The following is a 20100-nucleotide window of genomic DNA, read 5'->3' on the forward strand; positions in this document are numbered from 1 at the left end:
TGGCAGTCGGCCATCAGTATCGTGTGTGTGCCGAGAGGGTGGGATTAATTTCTTATGCAAATTCATTCACAGCACGCCATGGACAGACAATAGAAGCCCATTTCGTCTCCTAAACGCCGCTTTATCAGCCACCTCAGACCGAGCGCTCTCAATAGCGCCTTTGTGCTCTCCCTCACGCAGAGACGTGCCCAGGGACCCGAGTGAACAAGAGAGAGGGAGGCAAAGTCCTCAAATGGCTCTAATCGAAAACCTGCAGCACTCGAATGAAGGAATTCCACCACATCATGTGCAGCTTGATGGACTGACTCCGTTGTGATGGAGAAAAGAAAGAAGGAATTTTACAGAAAGAGTGTTACTGATGCCACCTTTTAAGGATTGCTCTGGGGGGAAAATAATTTTCTTGATCAGCCAAGACATGTTTTGCAGCAAAGTGACAAAATGAATGCAAATAGATCTTTGTTTTTTTTTAAAATACATTTAACCATGTTAGCGCTGTCGCCTCACAGCAAGAAGGTCCGGGTTCGAGCCCCATGGCCGGCGAGGGCCTTTCTGTGTGGAGTTTGCATGTTCTCCCCGTGTCCGCGTGGGTTTCCTCCAGGTGCTCCGGTTTCCCCCACAGTCCAAAGACATGCAGGTTAGGTTAACTGGTGACTCTAACGCTACGTTCACACTGCAAGGCTTAATGCTCAATTCCGATTTTTTTGTGAAATCCGATTTTTTTGTGAGGTTGTTCACATTAACAAATATATGCGACTTGTATGTGATCCTCAGTATGAACGAAAAGCGACCTAAAAGTGTTCCGCATGCGCATTGCAGGATACGACGACGTCACACGCAGTGAGCATGGCCAGTGTTTACGGAAGTAAAACCGCCCGGTTGCGGTATGACCCATCCAATCTAGCTTGAATAGCTGCATCCCCCCAAATGGAAATCAGCTCCCTAACCTCTGCGTCCTTCCATTGAGAAGATTCAGAACCTTCACAGCCCGAAGCGTCCCTCGCATTGATGTCATGCGCAGGGGCGCAGATACGTTTTTTGAACTGGGAGGGACAAAAAACTGGGGGGGGACAAAGCTGCCAGCAAACCAACCCAACCCCGATATGCCTGTCAAACTTGTTGTTAGTAACCATAGCAACCAAGCTCGAGCTTGCAACCTGTGCAGTCTGCGCAGCTCAACCAACCGAATATCAGTCTTTGTTTTATGTGAGTTGTTGCAACTATGTATACACTGCTGTGCACCTCAATAAACCGAATGGTAATTAGTCTTTTGAGTTTTCCGTGAGGTTTGCCTTATACAAAGAAAGACAACATAGACGTTTTTTCCTCCCTATAAGTGGGGGGGACTGAACGAGGTGAATTTAAATCTGGGTGGGACGAGTCCCACCCTCTATCTGCGCCCGTGATTATGCGCCATGTTGTTGTAACTTTTTTTGAGAGATCCGCCGCCTACTTCAGCGCAGAATAGTGACGTTTGTGGCTTGTTGATGACGTGTAAGTCGGATGAATGTGACCTGGCGGTTCAGACTGAATTCGCATATGAAAAGAGCGGATAGGGATCGGAATTAGGACCACATATCCAAACGGCCTGGGTCGGATTTGAAAAAATCGGATCTGTGTCGTTCATATTGTCAATAAAAGATCGGATACAGGTCACATATGGGCGAAAAGATCGGATTTGAGTCACTTCAGCCTGCAGTGTGAACGTAGCCTAAATTGACCGTAGGTGTGAATGTGAGTGTGAATGGTTGTCTGCGTCTAAGGCCAAGTTTACACTAGACCGTATCTGTCTCGTTTTCTTCGCGGATGCACTGTCTGTTTACATTAAAACGCCTGGAAACGCCGGGAAACGGGAATCCGCCAGGGTCCACGTATTCAATCCAGATCGTGTCTGGTCCGGTGCTGTGTAAACATTGAGAATACGCGGCTACGCGGATACGCTGTGCTGAGCTCTAGCTGGCGTCGTCATTGGACAACGTCACTGTGACATCCACCTTCCTGATTCGCTGGCGTTGGTCGTGTGACGCGACTGCTGAAAAACGGCGTGGACTTCCGCCTTGTATCACCTTTCATTAAAGAGTATAAAAGTATGAAAATACTGCAAATACTGATGCAAATACTGCCCATTGTGTAGTTATGATTGTCTTTAGGCTTGCCATCCTTCCACTTGCAAGTGGTAAGTGACTTGCGCACAGCGGCTCAGTCCCGAATCACTGCTCGTGCGCTTCACTCGCGCGCTCTGTGAGCTGCGCAGGGCCGGAGTGCGCACCCTCCAGAGGGCACTCGCTGTTCAGGGCGGAGTGATTTGGAGCGCAGCCGCTGAGGAGGAAGCGATGAGCCGCACTGACACATTTCTCAACTTACGTGCCGAATTAGTCATGTGATTAGCGTATCCGTGTATTGGCTTTGCTGTGTGCACGCGAATCGTGTATTGACGTTGCTGTGTGCACGCTAATCGTTTTAAAAACGTTAATCTGATGATCCGCTGATACGGTCTAATGTAAACCCCACCTATGTGTCAGCCCTGTGATGACCTGGCGACTTGTCCAGGGTGTACTCCGCCTTTCGCCCGTAGTCAGCTGGGATAGGCTCCAGCTTGCCCGCGACCCTGTAGAACAGGATAAAGCGCCTAGAGATAATGAGATGAGATGAATGAACGTATTTGTTACGAGTCTTTGACTCATTTTACATATCGGAAATAAATAAAGCTTTGAATGAATGAATGCAACATCATAGCTGTCCTTGTGTCTCATTTTGTCCCCATGTAAACAGGAAAATCCATCACCTATGCTGGAGATTAACAACAATGTTGACTCTTCATGGCAAGTAAATCTCTTAATATTACAACATCAACCTCTTGTAATTCCTGTAATCCTGATAATCCTGATTCAAAATGAAGGGCGATTCAAGAGCGTGTTTAAAGTAAGACATCATACATATAAGCTTATATCAGGCTTAGGTTATTCTTTAATTACAGGTAATAGGCATACACACGTATCAACATACACACGCTCAGCCATGATAAACAATTAATTAACTGTCATTCTAATCTCGGTCTCGTCTCATCAATCAGCTTAACATTACGATTGACCTGATTTTCAGTTTTCAGCTAATTTAGAAGGTGAAAAGTTCAGAATTCAATATAAAACTTTGATAAATTCAGAGGTTTATATTGGACTTGAAAGCCGATTTGTTGCCGTTCAGAAGAATTAATGTGTACACTGTACTAATCCAGTCGCCCTGCACAAAGATAAAACAGAAAAAAGTCGTCTGCGTGCTTTGATTTTCATAAAACGCGAAGCAAATGATCTGTGCATTCTTGTGCACAATCGCTGTTCTATTTACGCCAGGCACAAATCAGCACATTTCCTCTGATCTCTCCTGAACCTTCGTAAACATCCTGCCGTTACTGATCAAAAGGGAGTGGAACGCTCAGCAGCTTTACTGCTAATAACTGGACATGTTTGCAATACCACCTGAGGGCTGAACACAAATCAGTGCTGTTGTGTTTCATACTCACTCGCGAGTAGATCACTTCAAGAGAGATGTTCTGTGGAGGAGCACTTGGAACTGTGGAATCAAAGAAGATGATAGACATTAGGAGACTTGTTTTTGGAAGGAGTAAATCAATTTACGGACGTGCTCTTATCGTAAAATAATCAACGACGTGAAGCAGAGGTATTGTTCTGAACCAGGAGTTGATTATTTTCTTACAACATATCCGGAAATGTTTTTTTTTTTTTTACAGCAAATTTTATTAAAGGTTCTGACTGCAAAGTTGAATTCTGGGCAAAATGTTCTGTTTCTATTGCTGTTAGACTTTCGACATGTTTTGCTGATGCACACACCATGTATCCTGTGTGTAAATGCTTTGCAGAGATAAAAAGTGTCCCGCGTTTTACAATTACATTACATTAATGGCATTTAGCAGACGCTCTTATCCAGAACAACGCACAACATACCCAGAGCAGCCTGGGGAGCAGGTGGGAGTTAGGTGCCTTGTTCAATGGCACTTCAGCCATTCCTGCTGTTCCAGGGATTCAAACCAGTGACCTTTTGGTCCCAAAGCTGCTTCTCTCACCATTAGGCCAGGGTTGCCCCGGGATTTGCCGAAGCAAGCAAGCAACAACATCATGTGACCACTGTGAGGTGTGTTTGCTCTACTTTTAACCAAAACAAGTTGGCATGGGGGGCGGCACGGTGGTGTAGTGGTTAGCACTGTCGCCTCACAGCAAGAAGGTCCGGGTTCGAGCCCCGTGGCCGGCGAGGGCCTTTCTGTGCGGAGTTTGCATGTTCTCCCCGTGTCCGCATGGGTTTCCTCCGGGTGCTCCGGTTTCCCCCACAGTGCAAAGACATGCAGGTTAGGTTAACTGGTGACTCTAAATTGACGGTAGGTGTGAATGGTTGTCTATGTTGCCCCTTTTCCACCAAAGCAGTTCGGGGCCAGTGCTTAGTTTGGAACCGGGTTTTTTGTTTCCACTGACAAAGGACTGGCTCTGGGGCCAGAAAAAACGGTTCCAGGCTAGCACCAACTCTCTGCTGGGCCAGAGGAAAGAACCACTTACGTCAGCAGGGGGGCGGAGTTCTTAAGACCAACAACAATAACAAGACCGCGAAAGATCGCCATTTTTAAGTGACGAGAAGCAGCAGCTGTACAAACGCGAAGTCATCCATTATTATTATTGTTGTTGCTGCTGCTGCTTCTTCTTCTCCGTGTTGTTTTTGCTTCGATATTCGCGCCAAGGTTTATGCAAACGTAGCGACGTAACTGACGTATACAGCGATGTAACTGACGTATACAGCGACGTAATGACGTGGCTTCCCTGAGCACCGCGAGCTATGGAAAAGCAAACTGGTTCTCAGCTGGCTCGCAAGTTGAACGAGTTGTGAACCAGCACCAGCACTGGCCCCGAACCAGCCCTGGAACTGATTTGGTGGAAAAGGGGTCTGTGTCAGCCCTGTGATGACCTGGCGACTTGTCCAGGGTGTACCCCGCCTTTCGCCCGTAGTCAGCTGGGATAGGCTCCAGCTTGCCTGCGACCCTGTAGAACAGGATAAAGCGGCTAGAGATAATGAGATGAAGTTGGCATGGGCAAACATGGCAGACCCCACTCTCTCGTGAGCTAAAAGCCAGTGGAAAAGCAAAGGAAAGCCTGCCTAGTGAGTGCAACTAGAGCAAGTTTAGAGGACATACTGCTGGTCTCATTATCTCTAGCCGCTTTATCCTTCTACAGGGTCGCAGGCAAGCTGGAGCCTATCCCAGCTGACTACGGGCGAAAGGCGGGGTACACCCTGGACCCTGTAGTACAGATAAACTTGTAGAAGTTACAGCGAAAAGAACAATGCCAGAGACCTGTAGTGCTTTTGGATGTAATAACAGTCATGGAGATAAGCCTGACTTATCTTTTCACTGCTTCCCGGCAAACCCAGAAAGAAGAGAAAAAATGGTGAGCTGCAGTTAGAAGACTGGATACCAACAAAGCATTCCCATGTGTATGAAGAACATTTTATCTCAGGTTAGCATGAAAGCTCTGTGCAATGTGGATGTGGGCTTTGGATGCGATATATTTTATTAGACCTAATGCTTGACTCGACCAGCAGTATGTTTATCATGTACTGATGATGCATATACAAGGCTAAACACCATAAAATATGCTAGATCTAGGCCCTGGCTTGTTTATTACTATTGAGCTTACCTTTGTCATATTTTTCTTTATCAGGAATTTCCCATAACATTCCAGCATGCATGAAACCTGCTTTGAAATATCGGTAGAAATATCAGTACTTTTGTCCGCATGATATTGTTCATATGAGACATAGGAAAATGCCATGCACAATAATAAAAAAAATTTGAAAATTTCAGATGACTTTGCAGTCAGCACCTTTAATTAATGAAATAAACACATTCATATTCATTTATAGGGGCGGCACGGTGGTGTAGTGGTTAGCGCTGTCGCCTCACAGCAAGAAGGTCCTGGGTTCGAACCCCGGGTCCGGCGAGGGCCTTTCTGTGTGGAGTTTGCATGTTCTCCCCGTGTCCGCGTGGGTTTCCTCCGGGTGCTCCGGTTTCCCCCACAGTCCAAAGACATGCAGGTTAGGTTAACTGGTGACTCTAAATTGACCGTAGGTGTGAATGTGAGTGTGAATGGTTGTCTGTGTCTATGTGTCAGCCCTGTGATGACCTGGCGACTTGTCCAGGGTGTACCCCGCCTTTCGCCCGTAGTCAGCTGGGATAGGCTCCAGCTTGCCTGCGACCCTGTAGAAGGATAAAGCGGCTAGAGATAATGAGATGAGATATTCATTTATAGTGACAGTAATTAATAGCAATTCATGTTATTACTTATATTATAACCTGTCATTCCCTCCCTAGACTCAATTTATTTCTCTTTCTTGAAGTTAAGAAGACAAAACCAAAGCTGTGTTTCATGTTACCGAGAAACCATAAAGTAGTGACACTGGAGACTCCTTCTGTAAATCCAAGGGTTATAAATTTCATCATATCAACAATTACTCACATTTTCAGAGATGCCAACATTGACAAATGAAAAAGAGGAGCATATCTGAACGCAGCGAGGCTTCCTGTTAGGCCGGGGGTCTGGGAGCCTCACCAAATTTCAGGGAAGCTGAGAGATGCAATCTAGGCCATTTCGAGCTACTTTTTGAGGAAAATAAATGCAGGGTTTACTGTACAGTACCGGTAGAAGCTCAATGATCCAAATTCTCTGGAGAAGAAGTTTGGATAACTAAGAGGCTGTTCAGATAAAAGCTGTTCAGATAACAGAGTTTGTACTGTAATACAGTTTTTCAGTAGTTTCATCATGATCAACAACAAAAGCCAGAGTAAAAGACAAAAGATTTATGTATAGGGCTTTCATCTCATCTTCATTTCATCTCATTTCATTTCATCTCTCATTATCTCTAGCCGCTTTATCCTTCTACAGGGTCGCAGGCAAGCTGGAGCCTATCCCAGCTGACTACGGGCGAAAGGCGGGGTACACCCTGGACAAGTCGCCAGGTCATCACAGGGCTGACACATAGACACAGACAACCATTCACACTCACATTCACACCTACGCTCAATTTAGAGTCACCAGTTAACCTAACCTGCATGTCTTTGGACAGTGGGGGAAACCGGAGCACCCGGAGGAAACCCACGCGGACACGGGGAGAACATGCAAACTCCGCACAGAAAGGCCCTCGCTGGCCCTGGGGCTCGAACCCAGGACCTTCTTGCTGTGAGGCGACAGCGCTAACCACTACACCACCGTGCCGATAGGGCTTTCAATAACAACAAAATTAATACTGTATTTACTTCCTGAACTGTACACCAGTCTAATTCTGGACTTCACTTAATAAAGTCAATACTGAAAGATGCCCATCCATACAACATTTAATTAAACTGAACATGCTGAAGTTACTTAGATAATTTGTTGTACACTACAGTTCAAAAGTTTGGGGTCACCCAGACAATTTTGTGTTTTCCATGAAAAGTCACACTTTTATTCACCACCATAAGTTGTAAAATGAATAGAAAATATAGGGCCAAAAAAAAAAAAAATAGTGTGTTTCCGGTAACATGAAATACTAAAATAAGGTCGGTAGGTAGGAAAGTTTTTTTTTTTTCTTAATTTTTTTTATTTTGTTCGAAAAAATTAACACAAGTAAATATCTTACAAAATAGTATTTTGGCACAGAATCCTTTATACCACACATCATAATAAAATAAGTGTTTTAAATCTTTAAACGAATAAAAAAAATATCGCGAGAGTTCGAGTTATGATCTACGGAAAGCGATATTTCATGATATTTTCATGTAATAACGTGAAAACACCTTATCAAGAAATAACGTGAAAATAACGTCCTAGGCTAGGCTACTTCCATTAAAAGCAGACGGCCTCGCCTAGCCTACTGTAGAACTTGGGTCGAGTAAAAACACGGAGCAAAAACATGGCTGAATCCTGAATGACTCCTATTTGTATAAATAGGGGACTACATAGGCGGCAAAATGTAGTGTAGTTCCCTGCCATGGAAGTGCACTTGTATACTGAAAAGGAAGCAATTTGCATTACAGCCTTGAATGAGGATTCAAAATGGCGGCTCGGCTCAGTTTTCCTTCCTCCTTTAGTATACAAGTGCGCTTCCATGTTTATGCAGGAGGGCTGATAGAAGTGGCGAAACATTTTACTTTTTATCGTTTCTTTCACAACTTGAATGCGTTGAAACAAAAAATTATGACAACGCCGCTTACACTAAAATATCAAGGGAAATTTGTAATAAAAACTTTACGGTCGGCAATTTCGACGCGGAAATTCTCGATCGGTCGGGTTACTGGAAACACACTATTTTTTTTATTTGGCTTAGTCAAGACAGTTTTCTGGCCATTTTGAGCATTTAATCGACCCCACAAATGTGATGCTCCAGAAACTCAATCTGCTCAAAGGAAGGTCAGTTTTATAGCTTCTCTAAAGAGCTCAACTGTTTTCAGCTGTGCTAACATGATTGTACAAGGGTTTCCTAATCATCCATTAGCCTTCTGAGGCAATGAGCAAACACATTGTACCATTAGAACACTGGAGTGAGAGTTGCTGGAAATGGGCCTCTATACACCTATGGAGATCTCATCTCATCTCATCTCATCTCATTATCTCTAGCCGCTTTATCCTGTTCTACAGGGTCGCAGGCAAGCTGGAGCCTATCCCAGCTGACTACGGGCGAAAGGCGGGGTACACCCTGGACAAGTCGCCAGGTCATCACAGGGCTGACACATAGACACAGACAACCATTCACACTCACATTCACACCTACGGTCAATTTAGAGTCACCAGTTAACCTAACCTGCATGTCTTTGGACTGTGGTGGAAACCGGAGCACCCGGAGGAAACCCACGCGGACACGGGGAGAACATGCAAACTCCACACAGAAAGGCCCTCGCTGGCCACGGGGCTCGAACCCAGACCTTCTTGCTGTGAGGCGACAGCGCTAACCACTACACCACCGTGCCGCCCACCTATGGAAATATTGCACCAAAAACCAGACATTTGCAGCTAGAATAGTCATTTACCACATTAGCAATGTATAGAGTGGATTTCTGATTAGTTTAAAGTGATCTTCATTGAAAAGAACAGTGCTTTTCTTTCAAAAATAAGGACATTTCAAAGTGACCCCAAACTTTTGAACGGTAGTGTATGTAGCTGACTTCACTTTCTCCAGTGTAGTTCTGTTGTACGACTGTCTTTACTTCACACCTGACACTAGTTTGTGAGAGAAATCGAAAGTTTCAGTTCTGGAACACGACAGATGAAGACAGTTTGCTTCCAGGAAGATGGCTATGCATCACTACTGCGCGTTTCTGAGCACTGCATTTAACACATGTTGTGATTGGCCAGGAGCATGAATCAGGTCACCTCTCAGCCAATCACAGTGCAGCTAACATAAGGATACGGAAATTCCCAGAATTATCCGAATCAGTGTAAATGATGACACGTGAACAGTCCGAACACTGAAAATATGTTGATTCGATCGATACACAAGCAAAACCAGTTGAAAAACGTACTGTGTTATTTTCAGGTCTACGCGTAGCACCGTAATAGTGCTTCAAATCCATAGCTGCGACGTCCAAATCGTGTATGTTGGCATCTCTGCGTTTTTAATCCATTTATGCTGAATGTCCATCATGGCGGAGGGTAATGGCGGTGTGTTCAGATGCAGTAGCATGGTGCTTTCAGTTAAATAGCAATGTTTTTATTATTTTGTGTGCGTTACTTCATGTCTGGGAGTACAGGCAGTCAGTGCGAGTTTTTATTATGAATGAGAAGAACTGCTCGAGGCACATCCAGAGGTAGCTGTGATTGCGGCAAGAGATTTTAAGGTTAGTGCTGCTCAAATTCTATAAAAATGTGAACTTTCAAACCAGAGACAATAACAGCAAGTGTGTTCACAAAGTATAAACGAACATCCCAGGAGCATACAAAGTAGCCCCATCTTGACACCTTGATTAACTGGACCATGTCTCCCTGGTAATGACTCCATCCGAAAGACTTCGAGTGTAGCAGAACAAGACCAGCTGTTCAAGCCGTCCAAGTCTGAAGTGAGGAACCCACCTCACTACTGCAGGACTACAGTGGGAATACAGACTGGAACATGTTCAGACAAAGAGCAGACTTGGAGAAAGACGCTTCTTCTGTCTTAGCTAATATGGACTTTTGCATTAAGACTGTACTTACAGTACTCCCAAAACCATCAAGGTGTTTCCAAATCAAAAACTGGCTGGACAATAATTTATGGTCTGTGCTCAAAGTATGGGATGCAGTCTTCAGGTCAGGTGTGGAGGTCTGCAGAACTGGCCATAGAGAACTGATGAAGGGCATTAGAGATGCCAAGCACATGTACGATCAGCATATTGAGGGGTACTTTCAAAACAATAAACCCTGCAGCTTGTGGAGAGGCATCAAAGCCTCAACAGACTACAAAGGCAGCACCATACAGATCAGCAACAGCACTGCGCTCCCTGACACCTTGAACCAGTTCTTTTCCCGCTTTGAAGACCGAGATAGCAGAGATGGAGCTCACGCAACACCACTCAAGGAGGAGCAAATACCCATCCTCCAGCATCATCAGGTGAGAGCCAGTCTGATGAAAATAGACACCAGGACCAGACAGGACACAGGTGTGCCACAGGACTGTAGGTTCAGTCCAGCCCTCTTCACACATGACCCATTCACTCCTCAAACTATATAGGGAATGGCATCAAGGAGACACATTATGACAGGGAGGAGGTCCAACATCTGATTGAGTGGTGCACAAACAACAATTTGATCCTGAACACCACAAAAATCAAAGAGATCATTGTAGACTTCAGGAGATCCAAGAAAACCACCCATTCCCCTCTCTACATAAATGGTGAAGAGATGGAGAGCACCAACGACCTCAAAAACATCGGAGATGTAAAACTTCTGTGCTGGTGAATGACTATCGGTCGCTCACTAGCGCAGTGAGCACCGCCCACAGTGTTGTAGTGCTACAACACCGTGGGTGGCACGGTGGTGTAGTGGTTAGCACTGTCGCCTCACAGCAAGAAGGTTCTGGGTTCGAGCCTAGCGGCCGGCAGGGGCCTTTCTGTATGGAGTTTGCATGTTCTCCCCGTGTCAGCGTAGGTTTCCTCCAGGCGCTCCGGTTTCCCCCACAGTTCAAAGACATGCAGTTAGGTTAACGTGGGGCGGCTGTGGGCTGAAGTGCCCTTGAGCAAGGTACTTAACCCCTGACTGCTCCCTGGGCGCTCTAGTGTGGCTGCCCACTGCTCTGGGTGTGCGTGCGTGCGTGTGTTCACTGCTTCAGATGGGTTAAATGCAGAAGATGAATCTGACTGTGCTTGAAGTGTGACAAATAAAGGTTTCTTCTTCTTATTCTATGACAATTTGTAAAAAAAAAAAAAGGCCACCAGCCATGACATAAATCTCTGTATGTCACTCGTGAGCAAATCAATGAATTGTTTTGATAAATTTTGGTACTTTTTGTTTGTGAATGTGTCGATAGAATAAAAAGAAAAATCACACGTTGGCTTGACGATACGAAGTTTATCTTCTCATGTTGAAAAACTTGCATTTTTCATACGAAATACATCATGGATCTCATTCATCTCATCTCATTATCTGTAGCCGCTTTATCCTGTTCTACAGGGTCGCAGGCAAGCTGGAGCCTATCCCAGCTGACTACGGGCGAAAGGCGGGGTACACCCTGGACAAGTCGCCAGGTCATCACAGGGCTGACACATCGACACAGACAACCATTCACACTCACATTCACACCTACGCTCAATTTAGAGTCACCAGTTAACCTAACCTGCATGTCTTTGGACTGTGGGGGAAACCGGAGCACCCGGAGGAAACCCACGCGGACACGGGGAGAACATGCAAACTCCGCACAGAAAAGCCCTCGCCGGCCACGGGGCTCGAACCCGGACCTTCTTGCTGTGAGGCGACAGCGCTAACCACTACACCACCGTGCCGCCCCACATCATGGATCTGAGTGACATAATGAAATAACACTGGCTGGCATTGAGTGGTATATCAGATGTATTCCATTCATCTAACATGATACTTAATGAGTTGAAGATGAGCTGAATGGAATATATCTGACAGACCACAAAAAAAAAAGTCAGCCAATATTATTATTAACACACACACACACACTCTTCATATCAGCATTCTTGAAGGCCAAAACGAGCTTACCCATGACTTGGTCCTGTTAGCACGGCAGTCCAGTTACTTTCTAGCCAGTGCAGCATTGAGCAGGAGTGTTAGCAAAGGCCAACGCTAGCTTACCCGCGACTCTGTGCTGTTAGCGCAGCAGCCCAGTTACCTTCCAGCTGGTGTAGCATTCATCAATAGTGTTAACAAAGGCCAACTCCAGCGCAGTCAAGCCGAATATTATTTTCCCTGTGTAATTTACTTAGTTACTTTTAAAATCAACATCAACAGCTACACACAACGGAGCGACCTGGTAGCCAACATTCTCTCAAAATCTCCTGTTTTTAATGAAGCAAACCTGGTGGCCATGTTCGTTTACAAATTGTCACAGTCACTCACTAGCATGGAAGTTTTACATCTCCGATGTGTGACACCATGTTGTCTTGACAACAGTGCAATATCCTAAACCATATTCAACGCTGATTCTTCATTGGGTAGAGTGACGTAATACACATAGGTTAAGCGATATGCTAACAATATTGCATGCTATCAAACCAAATGAATGAAACCTGCTAGAAGGGAATAGAACACACGTTTTTATTCCGTCGAAAAAGTGTCCTGTACTGTATGTATAATAATTCCTGACATTTTACTCTGATGTCACTCTCAGCGTTTTCCCGATGACGAGTTTGCTTCACTCACTCGTGAATACACTACCGTTCAAAAGTTCGGGGTCACCCAGACAATTTTGTGTTTTCCATGAAAAGTCGCACTTTTATTTACCACCATAAGTTGTAAAATGAATCGAAAATATAGTCAAGACATTTTTCTGGCCATTTTGAGCATTTAATCGACCCCACAAACGTGATGCTCCAGAAACTCAATCTGCTCAAAGGAAGGTCAGTTTTATAGCTTCTCTAAAGAGCTCAACTGTTTTCAGCTGTGCTAACATGATTGTACAAGGGTTTTCTAATCATCCATTAGCCTTCTGAGGCAATGAGCAAACACATTGTACCATTAGAACACTGGAGTGAGAGTTGCTGGAAATGGGCCTCTATACACCTATGGAGATATTGCACCAAAAACCAGACATTTGCAGCTAGAATAGTCATTTAGCACATTAGCAATGTATAGAGTGGATTTCTGATTAGTTTAAAGTGATCTTCATTGAAAAGAACAGTGCTTTTCTTTCAAAAATAAGCACATTTCAAAGTGACCCCAAACTTTTGAACGGTAGTGTATATTCACCACTCGAAGATAAACTTCATATCTTTGCGCAACCGTGTAATATCCTCTATGTATGACATCATCCATTAAATTAAAGACCAGCCATACAGGATACCAGGTCACTCAATAGCCCAAGCCTGTTCAAGCTGTTATTGGATTAGCTTTTGGCCTGAGGGAAGTACCTAAAGCCAATAGCCACTGAGTAATACCAGAAGTACATTGGTAATCAATTAGCAAATAAGGCAGACATTAATACAAATACATTTGAGGTTTCCTGTTCTTTGATGCGATTTGGATTGATCTGTTGACGTGTGTTTACTGTGTAAGCAGGGTCAGTCCGGAAATACGATGGTTATACAGTCTGAAAGGTCAATGAATCAATTAGAATGACTTACTGAACACACACACACACACACACACCAAGGTTTCCATATTCCTTTAAAAATGTCTTTTAAGCCCTGCCATTCTTTATTTCCTTCCTTGCAACCCCTTTCAACCTCTTCAACACACCTCAAAGCTGACTTCCTTTTCACTGTGTATGCTCACGACGGTACATATTGTACAACACCGTGCAGGAGAGATTTAACCACCGAAAAAACCTGCCTCTAGTTACAACTACATCACATCACATTATCTCTAGCCGCTTTATCCTTCTACAGGGTCGCAGGCAAGCTGGAGCCTATCCCAGCTGACTACGGGCGAAAGGCGGGGTACACCCTGGACAAGTCGCCAGGTCATCACAGGGCTGACACATAGACACAGACAACCATTCACACTCACATTCACACCTACGCTCAATTTAGAGTCACTAGTTAACCTAACCTGCATGTCTTTGGACTGTGGGGGAAACCGGAGCACCCGGAGGAAACCCACGCGGACACGGGGAGAACATGCAAACTCCACACAGAAAGGCCCTCGCCGGCCCCGGGGCTCGAACCCAGGACCTTCTTGCTGTGAGGCGACAGCGCTAACCACTACACCACCGTGCCGCCCCCTAGTTACAACTAATTACGTGTAATTTCCTTTTCACGACACGTACTTTGTTTAGCGTTTGTATTTTGTGTCAAATTTGATACAGGATTTAAAAAGAATGGGGCAAATAAAACGTGTTCTATTCCCTTCTAGCGAGTTTCATTTATTTGGTTTGATAGCATGCAATATTGTTAGCATATCGCTTATCCTACGTGTATTACGTCACTCTACCTAATAGAGAATGAGCGTTGAATATGGTTTACGATACTGCATGGTTGTCAAGACATGACGTCACATGTCGGAGACGTAAAACTTGTTGTACATATTGTACAACACCGTGCAGGACAGATTTAACCAACGAAAAAAACCTGCCTCTAGTTACAACTAATTACGTGTAATTTCCTTTTCACGACACGTACTTTGTTTAGCGTTTGTATTTTGTGTCAAATTTGATACAGGATTTAAAAAGAATGGGGAAAAGGGAAAAGGTTTAGGAACCTGTATTTTAAAGCAGAATATGGACTCTTTAACATTTTTTATTTAAGAACAACAACAACAAATTTATTTATCACAAGTACACTTAATCACAGTGAAATGCCTCTGTGCGTTTAACCCATCTGAAGCAGTGAACACACAGATGCACACACAAGTAAGCAATGAGCACACACACATACCCAGAGCAGTGGGCAGCTATGCTACAGCACTCGGGAAGCAGTTGGGGGTCAGGAGCCTTGCTCGAAGGCACTTCAGCCCATGTTAACCTAACCGCACGCAGAGGAAACCCATGCAGACACGTATAATAATATTGGCTGGTGCTGAGTGGTATATCAGACATATTCCATTCAGCTAGCGAGATATTGAACGAGTCGAAGACGAGTAGCTGAATGGAATATATCTGATATACCACAAAAAAAAGCCAGCCAATATTATTATTATTATTATTATTATACATACGCATTCCTTTCGGGTGTTCAACGCATCTTTCTCTTTCAAAATTCTCTCAAAATCTTCCGTGTTTAACGATGCAAACCTGGCGGCCATGTTTGTTTGCAAATTTTCCCAGTCGCTCGCTAGCGTGGAAGTTTTACGTCTCTGACATGTGATGCCATGTCTTGACAACCAAGCAACATCTCATCTCATTATCTGTAGCCGCTTTATCCTGTTCTACAGGGTCGCAGGCGAGCTGGAGCCTATCCCAGCTGACTACGGGCGAAAGGCGGGGTACACCCTGGACAAGTCGCCAGGTCATCACAGGGCTGACACATAGACACAGACAACCATTCACACTCACATTCACACCTACGGTCAATTTAGAGTCACCAGTTAACCTAACCTGCATGTCTTTGGACTGTGGGGGAAACCGGAGCACCCGGAGGAAACCCACGCGGACACGGGGAGAACATGCAAACTCCACACAGAAAGGCCCTCGCCGGCCACAGGGCTCGAACCCGGACCTTCTTGCTGTGAGGCGACAGCGCTAACCACTACACCACCGTGCCGCCCGCAAAATAGGTAGTGTAATGCAAAAATAAGGCAATGATCCGACGTAGTAGCAGAAGGGCAGTAATGTGCAAATGTGCAAACAATGTAACCGGTCAAGGAAACAGCAGCAAAATGTCAGTTATGTGCAAATATGTGCAAACAATTTAACCAGATGTAAACAGTCAAGGACAGTTTACAGGGAGGTAATCCATGGTTATAGACTCCTGTCAGCTGTTCAGGAGTCTGATGGCGGTGGGAAAGAAAGAGTTCTTTAGTCTGACAGTTTTACATTTCACACTTCTGTACCTCCGGCCTGAGGGTAGAAGTGTGAACAGTCCGTGCTGGGCGTGGGCGGGGTCCTTGAGGATGGAGGCAGCTCTCCTGTGGACTCTGCGGTGGGAGATGCTTTAGAGTCACCAGTTAACCTAACCTGCATGTCTTTGGACTGTGGAGGAAACCGGAGCACCCGGAGGAAACCCACGCGGACACGGAGAGAACATGCAAACTCCGCACAAAAAGGCCCTCGCCGGCCACGGGGCTCGAACCCGGACCTTCTCGCTGTGAGGTGACAGCGCTAACCACTACACCACCGTGCCGCCACCATGCAGTATCGTAAACCATATTCAATGCTCATTCTCTATTAGGTAGAGTGACGTACTGTAATACACGTAGGATAAGCGATATGCTAACAATATTGCATGCTATCAAACCAAATAAATAAAACTCGCTAGAAGGGAATAGAACACGTTTTATTTTATCGAAAAAATGTCCTGTATGGATGATCATTTATTTCATTGTATCTGTTAGCATGAAATATTTTTGCCTTCCAATATTTAAATGTTTTGAAAATCCTGTATTATGTATAATATATCAAAGTCAAAGTCCTTCCCGTGCCTACAGTACCTGGTATTCCTAGGCAGTCTCCCACTCAAGTACTAACCAGGCCCAACCTGTATGTGGCGCATCAGGCGGCGCCGATCTCCGTTTCCATAGCCCTCGGCCTCTCGCCTATTACATAGCTAGGGTTACAGTGGGGGGCTAGTCCTCCGGTAACCACGAGAGTTTAACTCCCCATGCACATCTGTATTGCAGCGTGCCTTACCAGATGGCGGTAGGTACCATTTTTATGATGGTCTTTGGTATGACCCGACCGTGAATAGAACTCACGATCTCCCGGCGGACACGCTACCACTAGGCCACTAGTCAGTCTTGTATAATATAGTGGTCTGTGAAAAATAATGATAGTGGTGTTGTTTTTTAAACCAAAATTGTATTTTTCTTCCTATAAAATATGGTCAACACCTCTACTTTAAGAAAACATAAATATCATTTATTTCAATATCAAATCAATATTGTAGAGATAACATTATGTAGATAAGGAGCCAGTTTAACAAATGCAGCTGGGACTATGGCTGTCAAACAGAAATATTAAAGGTGAGTATAAAGATAAACAGAGTTTTCTCGGTCATATTTACACGTTGAATGCAAATTAAATAAAAAAAACCAGCAGCAGCTTTTCGATAATAAATGTGTTGTAAGGTTTGGCAATATATCAAAAATTATTATCCATACAGGACACTTTTTCGATGGAATAAAAACGTGTTCTATTCCCTTCTAGCAGGTTTCATTCATTTGGTTTGATAGCATGCAATATTGTTCGCATATCGCTTATCCTGCGTGTATTAGGCAGCTGGGCCATAGAAGGTTCACGCTGCACGCTGCATGCTACACGCTACACGTTCACGTGAAGAACCGGACCCTGGGCCATTAAACTTCATGCTTGGATGTTCACGTGTTGCGTCTGTTCTACTTTGACCGAGTAACCAACAATATGGACTCTTCGGATGACGACGATTGCCTCATTCTGCTTTTACTGAGACAGAGGAAGAGAAAAAGGAACAGAATTTGGAGCCGAGAACACTTCCTTCTGAGAGAAACCCGTGGTGAATTTCACCGAACATTCTATAATCTGCTTGACAATCCCGATGAAGAACTATTTTTCAATTATACCATTCAATTATATTTTTTCTGAAGTTTTCCCCTGAAAGCATAGAGTTATCTCCCTAGACCCGTTCTGATTGGCTGGCGCGGCGGTGACCGCATGCATTGACTGGAATTTCCATCTTCACACCTAGAAAAAAGTGTGCATGTTCATTTCTCGCTTCACGCGTGAAGTGTGCAGCGTGCAACGTGAACGCCGTTCTATGGCCCAGAGCAAGTCATGCTACGTTTGTCCACTTTTCTTTACACGCGTGTAGCGTGCAGCATGCAGCGTGAACCTTCTATGGCCCAGCTGCCTTACGTCACTCTACCCAATGGAGAATGAGCATTGAATACGGTTTATGATATTGCATGGATGTCAAAACAACATGACGTCACACGTCGGAGATGTAAAACTTTTGCGCTTGCGAGCGACTAGGACAATTTGCAAACAAACATGGCCGCCACGTTTGTTTCGTTAAATATGGAAGATTTTGAGAGAATTTTGAAAGAGAAAGACGCGTTGAACACCCGAAAGGAATGTATAATACAACCCCGATTCCAAAAAAGTTGGGACAAAGTGCAAATTGTAAATAAAAACGGAATGTAATGATGTGGAAGTTTCAAAATTCCATATTTTATTCAGAATAGAACATAGATGACATATCAAATGTTTAAACTGAGAAAATGTATCATTTAAAGAGAAAAATTAGGTGATTTTAAATTTCATGACAACAGCACATCTCAAAAAAGTTGGGACAAGGCCATGTTTACCACTGTGAGACATCCCCTTTTCTCTTTACAACAGTCTGTAAACGTCTGGGAACTGAGGAGACAAGTTGCTCAAGTTTAGGGATAGGAATGTTAACCCATTCTTGTCTAACGTAGGATTCTAATTGCTCAACTGTCTTAGGTCTTTTTTGTCGTATCTTCCGTTTTATGATGCGCCAAATGTTTTCTATGGGTGAAAGATCTGGACTGCAGGCTGGCCAGTTCAGTACCCGGACCCTTCTTCTACGCAGCCATGATGCTGTAATTGATGCAGTATGTGGTTTGGCATTGTCATGTTGGAAAATGCAAGGTCTTCCCTGAAAGAGACGTCGTCTGGATGGGAGCATATGTTGCTCTAGAACCTGGATATACCTTTCAGCATTGATGGTGTCTTTCCAGATGTGTAAGCTGCCCATGCCATACGCACTAATGCAACCCCATACCATCAGAGATGCAGGCTTCTGAACTGAGCACTGATAACAACTTGGGTCGTCCTTCTCCTCTTTAGTCCGAATGACACGGCGTCCCTGATTTCCATAAAGAACTTCAAATTTTGATTCGTCTGACCACAGAACAGTTTTCCACTTTGCCACAGTCCATTTTAAATGAGCCTTGGCCCAGAGAAGACGTCTGCGCTTCTGGATCATGTTTAGATACGGCTTCTTCTTTGAACTATAGAGTTTTAGCTGGCAACGGCGGATGGCACGGTGAATTGTGTTCACAGATAATGTTCTCTAGAAATGTTCCTGAGCCCATTTTGTGATTTCCAATACAGAAGCATGCCTGTATGTGATGCAGTGCCATCTAAGGGCCCGAAGATCACGGGCACCCAGTATGGTTTTCCGGCCTTGAACCTTACGCACAGAGATTCTTCCAGATTCTCTGAATCTTTTGATGATATTATGCACTGTAGATGATGATATGTTCAAACTCTTTGCAATTTTACACTGTCGAACTCCTTTCTGATATTGCTCCACTATTTGTCGGCACAGAATTAGGGGGATTGGTGATCCTCTTCCCATCTTTACTTCTGAGAGCCACTGCAACTCCAAGATGCTCTTTTTATACCCAGTCATGTTAATGACCTATTGCCAATTGACCTAATGAGTTGCAATTTGGTCCTCCAGCTGTTCCTTTTTTGTACCTTTAACTTTTCCAGCCTCTTATTGCCCCTGTCCCAACTTTTTTGAGATGTGTTGCTGTCATGAAATTTCAAATGAGCCAATATTTGGCATGAAATTTCAAAATGTCTCACTTTCGACATTTGATATGTTGTCTATGTTCTATTGTGAATACAATATCAGTTTCTGAGATTTGTAAATTATTGCATTCTGTTTTTATTTACAATTTGTACTTTGTCCCAACTTTTTTGGAATCGGGGTTGTAATAATAATAATAATAATAATAATAATAATAATAATATTGGCTGGCTTTTTTTTGTGGTATATCAGATATATTCCATTCAGCTATTCGTCTTCGACTCATT

General features: G+C 44.2%; 1 protein-coding gene across 1 annotated transcript in view; it reads right to left on the minus strand.

The window, feature by feature from the left end:
* Positions 1-20100, minus strand: part of dcc (DCC netrin 1 receptor) — a 638603-nt gene that overhangs the window by 168576 nt on the left and 449927 nt on the right. Inside the window, exon 12 of the mRNA XM_060912655.1 lies at positions 3518-3567. Coding sequence (XP_060768638.1) covers positions 3518-3567 — 50 coding nt within the window. The remainder of the gene's footprint in view (positions 1-3517; positions 3568-20100) is intronic.

This window comes from Neoarius graeffei, chromosome 28 (assembly GCF_027579695.1).
Source record: "Neoarius graeffei isolate fNeoGra1 chromosome 28, fNeoGra1.pri, whole genome shotgun sequence".
NCBI lineage: Eukaryota > Metazoa > Chordata > Actinopteri > Siluriformes > Ariidae > Neoarius > Neoarius graeffei.